This window comes from Histoplasma capsulatum (assembly GCF_000150115.1).
Source record: "Histoplasma capsulatum G186AR genomic scaffold supercont2.25, whole genome shotgun sequence".
Taxonomy (NCBI): Eukaryota; Fungi; Ascomycota; class Eurotiomycetes; order Onygenales; family Ajellomycetaceae; genus Histoplasma; species Histoplasma capsulatum.
In genome coordinates, this window is record NW_025544825.1 from 25040 (window position 1) to 34613 (window position 9574).

The window sequence follows — 9574 nt, forward strand, 5'->3', positions numbered from 1 at the left end:
ACAGATTCAGAATGGATGTGCTTATCTGAAAATAGACTCAGAATGAATACATTCATCTGAAAATAGACTCAGAATGAATGCACTTATCTGAAAATAGACTTGGAATGAATGTGTTTGGCAGAATGAATATACAATATAAATTTAGCACTGAGTGCATATAAAAGATAGTAAAAAGAAGATCATTCTCTTATAGTCACTAAACTTTACATATTGTTTCTCTTTTTCTGATTCAAGATGGATCAAAATCAAGACTCAAAGCAAAAATACAAACATTGATGTATTGAATATACTGTGAAGAAGAAGACAAAGTGTGACTATAAGAGATTTCATTATGAAAAAATTTCACTCTTCAAGAGAGCAAACAAATTGTATCAAAATAAATGTGATACTGAAAGACAGCAATATCTTTATATATATATTCTAGAAAAGAAGAGTGATGATGATCTGGGAAAGTTTTTCAAATATATTTCTCATTTCAGAGATATATAGTCTTCAAGCAAGAAAGAAATAGTGAGTAAAATTCATCTCACAATACAGATACATGTAATTAATCAAAAAGAAAGAATGAGCACTTTTCTCTTACTGAATACTGACTGTCAGAGGATTTTGATTCTGAAATAAAAGTGAGGATAGATCAAAAAAAGAAGTTGAATCACTACTCTTTCATAATATCAAATTCTTCACAGTTGAAAATCAGACTTACTGAAATGAAACTTGATGAGAGAAGTGTATCTGAAATAAGTTTGAGAGATGAAAATCCCAGTTGATGTGATAAACATCATTGAGATCTTAGATAGACTGAGTCAATTTATATAAATAATATCAATAAGTAAAGAAAGCTCAAAGTTGTATCAACTCTTCATATAATATTAGCATTCATTGTCTTGTTTTCAATTTGAAATCTGAAAACATTGTAGCTTCTTGAATTCTTGTTGAAATATAATCAGAAAATAAAAGTTTTTGTTGAAAGTCTTGATATGATGTGCTTTCTATAAAAATTAATTTTACTCTTCAAAGATCTGATGGAACAACTGTTGAAGAAACAATGATAAAATAGCTCTTATAAAGAGAGGTTATACATTAGATATCACTTTTTAGTCAAGAGGGATTCAGAAGAGAGTTAACATCAAGAATATATATAATTTTAAACATCTTCATGTCAAAAATGACTTCATACTTGTGTTCAACTTGTGATACTATATCTCTGTAGTAAGCTGCAAATGTCTCTGATGATAAATTTATCTTCATTCTACATCATTCAAGATTTTATTCTGTAATAGCAACATCTGTATGCAATTCAGCTGAAGTGACTTCTGTCAGTATTCTGATATAATCAGTTGATGACAGAGTTGTTGCTGATTCATTGCATATATCAGTATTAGTTGATTCAGTATAATTTTGCTCCACATTCATATCAGCATTGTGTATATCAGTATCAACTAGTATGATATGATATTGTTTCACATCAGAGCAGATATCTTGATGTTCACATTGTGGGAAGTATACAAGCATGAAGTTTCACTTGACTGTGAAGAATGTTATTTGTGACTGAGGCATATCTTCTGAATGCAAGTAGATGTTATCAAGATAGAGATATTTTCTATCTGAATAATATGAGGAGTCATCTGTCATTTCATAATAACTATCAATTGACCATTTTCTCAGCTCATTGTATATAAGATGTGGATGAGAAATATCAGTATCTAGAGCATCACTGTTTCCATTCTGTAGAGGACAATTATTGTCTCTAACAAAAGATTTCAATCTTAGAATGAAGTCAACTGATGATGAAAGGTTTTTGAATTGATTTCACAGAATCAGAGAATTTTTCTGAAGTTGAGAAGATGGAATCTTATACATTTTAAATGACAGAGATTCTGAAACTAGTCTGATGAAGTGCTGCATCACTGCAAGAACCACTTGATAATATACTAATCAGAAATTATAGCATTTCACATTCTGTTCTCAATGATGTATGATTTCAGATATCTGAATATAGAAATTATGAGCTGATTGTTTATAATATTGCTTCATCCCCTTCTGAACAGTGTCTTTGTATTTTGAAGATTGAAATCTCTTTAAAAGCTTTACTATCAGATTCAACTGTTTGACATTCTTAATAAATATTCAGAAGGAAGAAATGATGGTTTGAGTCTTCATCAATTATTAATAAAGCAACTCTTATTCTTCTGATTTGTCAATATAAGGAAACACCACTTCATTCTCAAAGAGCTCATCTATATACTCATAATCATTCTTTGATAAGTAGAGACAATGACTTTTGAGACTGTCCACAGAATCAGCATTTAAAAGGCTAGACTTATCACTTATGATTCAGTTTCACACATTTTAGATATGATTTAGACTATTCAAGAGCTTCTAATCTGAGGTCAGTATTATAACAGCACAAGATTCAGACAAGTTTTCATATATCTCAGAGCATCTCATTGATAAGAGAAGGTTCAGACTGCTCATATTCCAGAATTGTCAGAGCTCAGAAAATTAATGCAGCTTGCTTAATGCATTACAAATTAGATAAGTCTTTCAGCTTTCATTCTGAAGCTGATTGAAATTTCAGTAATAGATTGAATACTCTACTCATCTTGCTAATCATTCATCAACTCTTATTTCATCTCTCTACTGCTGATGATATATTACATTCCAGCAGATCTTTTTATTAAATAACTTTTGAAAGACATCTCAATACTTCTGAAGGCTTCTGAGAGCCTCAGAAGACAGATCATTGATATTATAGAATTTAATCACTCATTACTGATTATTGAGATCAAGTCATTCAGCTGCTGCTGCTTTGTGCATCTGTCTCTGCAAGTTTTGAAGCATGCAGTCAGCTGAGAGATTTATAGCAACTGAAAGAGATTGACTAAGACTCATCATTGAATTGTAACTCAGAATTTGCTCAAAAACAGTTTGATTAATAGCAACAGATATTCAATACTGAGGCTTCAGCTGATGATATCAGTCTGTCTCAAATTTATTCATCAATTATTTCACATTGAACTGACTGATATATTAAGCTACAACCCCCACTTGTTCTCTGCCAAACTTTAGATGTGTCAAATCAATCTTTGCTGACTCTAGTCAATATCTATCTTTCTTTATAGATAGATTGAAAACATAGACATCTGAGGCCATTGCTACAGTGAAATGATTAGTGAAAGATGATAGAAAGAATATGAATCTGATGCTTAGAAGAGGCTTCTCTTAATTTTGAGGATTATATACTGCACAATCAAGAGGCCATGCCTTTATCATGACAAGCTCATACAATGAAAGAGTCATATTTTTATGATGACTAGTCTCAATATGATTATTGTGGTTCATGATCTGTGGTTCATGATCAGAGCTGGTAAATCAGATATAACTTCAAATGATAAATAAGCTCTGCAGTTGCTGTATTTATATCATAAATCAAAACCATCATGCCACAGTGCAATCATATATTATAATTGGAATTAATTGATGGAGAGACTGGACCTCTTCTTGAGACTGAATGATAAATAATATATATTATGACTGAGATGAATTGATCTTCAGAACAATTTCCTCAGCTAATATTTCTTATAAGTAGAAAGATAAAGAATAATACACTGCAGCAACTTTGCTGAATCAATTATTATAGAAATCACTTTCAGCAGCAGTATGTTGTAAATTTACAAGCAGACAACATCTCTCTTCAATTTATCTATCTCAGAATTTTTGCAGACTGTGATTCAACAAGCTATATAATAATACATATATCAAACAGCTCTCAGTTATGCTATTACTATAAGAGTCTATCAGTTCAGTGATCTGACTTCTCATTTGATCTCTTTCATCTTATTCTTATCTGACTTCTTTTTCTCTTCTGTGATGTTATCTATATTTTTATAGATGATATTGAAGATCTGAAAGCTGTTTGATTTTTTCTGATGAAATGAGCAATTATCAGATCTGCATTCACTCTGTCAGATACTATTCACCTCTGCATTATCATTGTTACTGAGAAGAATAATAACAGCATCATACAGATGCTGCTGAATAAGGAATTTTTTCTTTTGAATATTATTAATGATATACTTTTTCTTTCTGTATTCATGAATATTAGTATATCATAACATCTGTCAGATGAGCTATCTTCAGATGCTTGCTATCTAGATCTATATACAGATATTATAAGAGAGCTCAATCTTATCTGATCAGTGTGGAAAATTCATCAAGTTCTCTTTTCTACAACACACATGAATATTTTCTATAAAAATGCACTGTGATATATTGCAGCTAATATATTTATATCATTTGACTTTATACATTTATCAAAAAGACTAAACTCTGTCAGTGATTTACTGATGTCTCATCTATTGACTATTCTGAGTCAGAGAGTCAATAAGCAGATGCTTTATGAAAATCTGATGTCATACACTGCATCAGTGATTCTGATAAATATATATTCTTCTCTAATACATGACATATTTTCTGAGCTTTGTTGTACTTGATTTTAGCTTACTCAAACTTAGAATTCTTATCTCAGACTGTGTTTTAAACTTTATATTCAAAAATCTGCTATAGTATATATAAGTGAGTGTTAGACAACTATATCTTTACAGAGTTGATATGTCAGAGTATTGATAATCAGCTTCAAAGACTATTTGAATTCATGAGTATGAAAAAAGTCTCTTCTTCACATATTCACAGATACAATCTAAATTAGTGGAGAAATCATCTAGTTTTATTGAGACTCAACTCTGTTTATCTTGTCTGTATGATTCACTGTGCAGAATATCATCTTTTATATGATCATACTCTTTGTGATAACTGTATAAAAAGATTTGATGAAGACTGTGCTGATGCAGAGAGTGAGTATATTGTAATTAAATACTTTTTGTATAATGTATCTACAGCATTGAAGATGAGAATCAAGTCATTGACTTTTGCTGTCTATCTTCTCAGTATTGATGATGAAAATCTGCTAGAAATTATTCTCACTGAGTTGCTAGTTTTCATACAAAAAAGACTTTCATGCAATCTACAGTTGCAAAATCTCATCAACTATTTCATTGAAATAAGCTCAGATTTATATACTTTCAATTCTTCTTGAAGAGCAGATCTCTTCTGTGAATTCAGAGCTAACATCTCACAGATGGAGATATTTCACTTGATATAGATATATATCAGAATGATACTGAAAAGTACAGTGAGTACTTTCAATAATTGATGAAAAGATTTTTTGAGAATCAGCAGAGAGATTGTGTGTTCAAACTACAGTATCTGATCAAAATCTGAACAGCAGATAATATATATAACAGCAGAGTCTTAAAGCATATCTTTATGCAATACTATAAGACAATATTATGTATGTTTGACATCTCTTGAATCATGGTTGCAGGCTGGAGGATTGCTGTGATATCTATCTCTATTGTAGATAGAACTTTCTTTCTTTTTATCAACTATAATAGTGAGACACTCTTATAAGATGACTGTGGTATGTGTTGTCATTTATATTTTCATCTTTCTATCCACTGACTTCACAGTGTATGATTGTCTTCAAATCAGAGTTGATAATGAGCTGTTTATCTGACAAGCATGAGTTCTGAAGTTCTTATCTTACTCATCTCACTCTGCTAATATTTTACAGTGTAAAAGCTATCTCAGCTGCTTCTGTGTAGATTTCAAATCTCAAATTTTTATTCCTTTTTCTGACTCTGAACAGACTGTTTTCATTCATTGATATTCTCTTTATTGATAGTTTTCAGAATAGCAGTATGAAACAGTGGCACAATAATTTAATTTGCTTAGAGTTGTTGAAAGTGTAGCATCTGTGGTCATGAATATCAAAACTGTATATTGTAATCTCTCTGAGTACAGAAACTGTCTCAAGAGTTCTGAAAACCTTGAATTCACACAACATTCTTCTAGATGAATGACTTTCTTGCATTTATCACTTCTATATATCTTTATTTGATGATGAGGAGATCTGGAATGAACTTCAGAGTGAGCTTGATAATCAAACTCACAAGAACTACTTCTGCTTCAACCACTTCTTCACCACAGACACACAGCTGTCAATTGTTGATATCAGTGTAATGAAGAATATCTCTCAATCTATTCAAAAGAATCTGCTAGAAGCAGACAAGATGAAAGAGGCTCTTTTAACTCTTCTTATTTCAAATCTCTTCTTTAAATTGAGCTCAATTCTGGAGTTTCAAAATGGCTTCTTTCTCTGCTTTGAGACTATTAGATGCTATAAATCAGCTCAGTTAATTATCAGAGCATTATTGATGCTTCAATCAGCTTGCTACAAATTTTATAAGAATAATATCAATCTGAGTCTCTATATAAATGAGAATAATATATGTATGAAATGTCAATGTTACTGCAGATCTGTTCAATTCACTGTTCAGCATCTTCAGAAGAAAATTACCATAACACTATAATTTAATAGCACTGCATTGTTACTAAATGGATTTTTCAATGCTATTCAATAGTATATAGATGAATAAGATCTAGATGAGGTCTTTGATGCTTCTAATTATAAAGCATCTTTCTGAGTTCAATATAATATATATAAGAGAAGATTGAATGAAAAGAAGAAGAAATATAAATATATATACACAAGATAGATGTTACTTCAAATTGTGTAACGGGCGTGCCACCGATTAAGCAGATGTTACCGATGTTGCAGATTAAACCGTTCGTACCGCCTGCGCAGTTCGTACGATCCGTTCCAACGGCAATATCAACGGACTTGACACTATCCTGATAACAGTTTACGAATCGATTAAGGAAAGAAAGAGAAAGAAGATCAGAAGAAGGGGTCGTACGAGGGGGTTCTTATAGGCAAGGGGATCGGAGCGGAAGAAATATCGGAGGTCGCGCTCTGGGGGAGCGCGGGGCGGAAGAATCGTTAGGGTGTTAAGATGTGCGCGATTGTGGGGCGGAATCGCGAGGAGGCGTGGGAGAACTTCATGAGCGCGCGTGAGCACGTGAGCGCGCGGTAGGGGGTTGGTTGCGTAAGTTAACTACCAACGGGTGCTAACCCGTCACAAATTGATCACTTTTTCAATTCTATTGTCTCTTCTCTAAGACTTTATTTAGTTTCTTGATACATTTTGACACTGTAGCTGACTGAGCTTCTATAATGACTTTTTAATCTCTGCCACTGAAGGTGTGTCACAAGAGATTCATTCACAGAATATTGAGATATGATGTAGAAGTATATAGAAGTGATATAAACTGATTCATCAATATTTGTTTGTACTGACTAATATATAGTTAATAGTTGTCTGCTGTCTTTATCTTCTTATGATTCACATCTTGTCTTTTGCACTTATAGTGAGCTTTTAAGATTTCTGATAATTGCTGATGCACTGTGAATTATTGATTCAGAGCTGAAGCAGAGCAATCTTATCTAAGTTTTTATTCAATGAAAACAGAAGTGAAGTTACAAAGATACCTCACTATATATTCTTATCAAGATTGATTCTTTTGTACTCAAACTTAAAGCACAGTACTGGGCTTCATAACAGAGTATGTATATTAACTAGAATTGATTAAGTTTTATTGTTTTTTATTTAGCATATGAACAACTTACACCACAATGATCTTCTCATTCAATATATACATTATATTATTGACTAGTATAATAACAGCAGTAAAGAAGAATCTTTCAAGAGTAACTGTATGATTTCTCCTCTCAAACATAAAACTTTGAGAAAGCTCAATTTACTCACTCCTCACAAATTATAAATGAAGTTTAGTCAGAAGAAGTATGAGCACAGTCAATCTAAAGACTGTTTATAACTCATTGTTTTCAGATAATGTAAAAGCTTCAGATGATGATCATGAAGGCAAAGATACTGATCTCTCAGATACTTCTATCAGATGCTATAGAGTTGTTGAAAACACTCTGATTGAAAACATTCTGATTGAAAACACCTCAATTGAAAACATCTCAGTTGAAAACACTTCAGTTGAAACCTCTGTTGAAAACACACTGATTGAAAACACTCTGATTGAATTTAGATATCAGTCAGCTGATGATGTGAAGCTATACAATATTACTGATTGTTGTGTTTCTTTAGCTGCATCTGAAATACCAACTGTGTTTTCTCTTCTTATATTTGCTAGAAATTTGTTCATATGTTTCTCAGAGTTGACTGTAAATACCACTTCTGCATGACAGTGAGAGAAAGATATATTCTGATGACAGAAGAACCACTGAAGTTTGAGAGTATTGATAGTCACTGATAGTATAAAATCTCCACAGTCAGTTGAGTTGAACTGCTTGAAGCTGAAGTTCAGTTGCTGCAATAATATATATAAATAAATCAAGTTTGATTGAGTTAAGATATAATTCAAAGTATGAAACTCAAAAACAATCTTCTTCTCAACATCAGTATTGATATACTCTGATTCAAAGAGATATCCCTCTTCAGTCTCAATAGTACTAACAGTTATTTGATGAGTAACTGACTCAGTTATCTGAACAGAAATTGTTTGAGCAATTCTGTGATCTGTTAGAATTTTTCTTGAATACATCACAGTTCACAGAAGAGCATACTCCATCTTCAACACAATAATATAAAAATATAAGAGAAAGCAGAACAGAGTGATTGTCAGTATTTTTGTGAAATATTTGAAAAAAAAAAAGGTTTTGATTTTCTGTGAAATAAATTGTGCTCATCTTGATTCTCTAGATAGTCATTTAAAGAAGAGAATAGACTACAGTTATCATCTCAATAAATATAGCTCAGAAGATGATCAGCAGAAATGCAAGTATAACTGTAACTGTGAAAAAGAAAGATGTAATCTCTGAAAGAATATAAAATCTAGACTATATCTCTCAAACTATCATCATTATAAACTATCATCTTTATTAAACACCCACATATTTATCTTACACTTTTCAAACAAAATTTGATTTTTTCAAACAATGGCTGATATCATTTTCATCATCTCTGCACTATCTAATTCTGATGCTGATGCTGCTAATTCCACCACTCTCACTTCTTCTTCTTTCATTTCTTTCAATTCTGACACTGATGCTGTTAATTCTGCCACTCTCATCTCTTCTTCTTCTGTTTCTTCTACTTTCATCTTCTTCATGGCATATCTTTTTCCACCTCATGAAGGATTCAACAATGACTCTATATCTATATATCATCAAAATGAGAATGATGATGCTGATACTGATGATGATGATGATGATGCTGCTGTTGATGATGTTGTTGATGAAGATGAGGCTATAAATGTAATATATACTTTAATACTTAGCATCAAGAATCATCTTCAGCTTGTCAAAGCAATTGTTGATAGAGCTTCTGAAAATATACACACAGTGCTTACAATCACAGCTTCTCAGATAACAGTAGAAATATATAAAAAGACAATTGTATATACTGCAGCAGCAGTAAATCTCAACAAGTTCCACTCTGAGAAGAATAAATAATTAGAAAAGAATACTCTTGAGAGTAAGTATCAGAAGCTGTGAAACAGAATAAGTTTTTTGCACTAACTCTGTTAGAATTAACTTATACTATTATTTGAATAAAACAGTTATTTTCAGATCTTCAGTGGA

The 9574-nt window shown here is 31.7% G+C and overlaps 1 protein-coding gene across 1 annotated transcript; it reads left to right on the plus strand.

Annotated features, from left to right (window-relative positions):
* Positions 1–8929: 8929 nt before the first annotated feature.
* HCBG_09186 (uncharacterized protein) lies at positions 8930–9309 on the plus strand (the record flags this gene model as incomplete). Its single annotated transcript, XM_045436235.1, has 2 exons — positions 8930–9247; positions 9271–9309. The coding sequence occupies 2 exons, from the start codon at positions 8930–8932 to the stop codon at positions 9307–9309; spliced, it is 357 nt and encodes a 118-aa protein (XP_045283054.1).
* Positions 9310–9574: the final 265 nt, after the last annotated feature.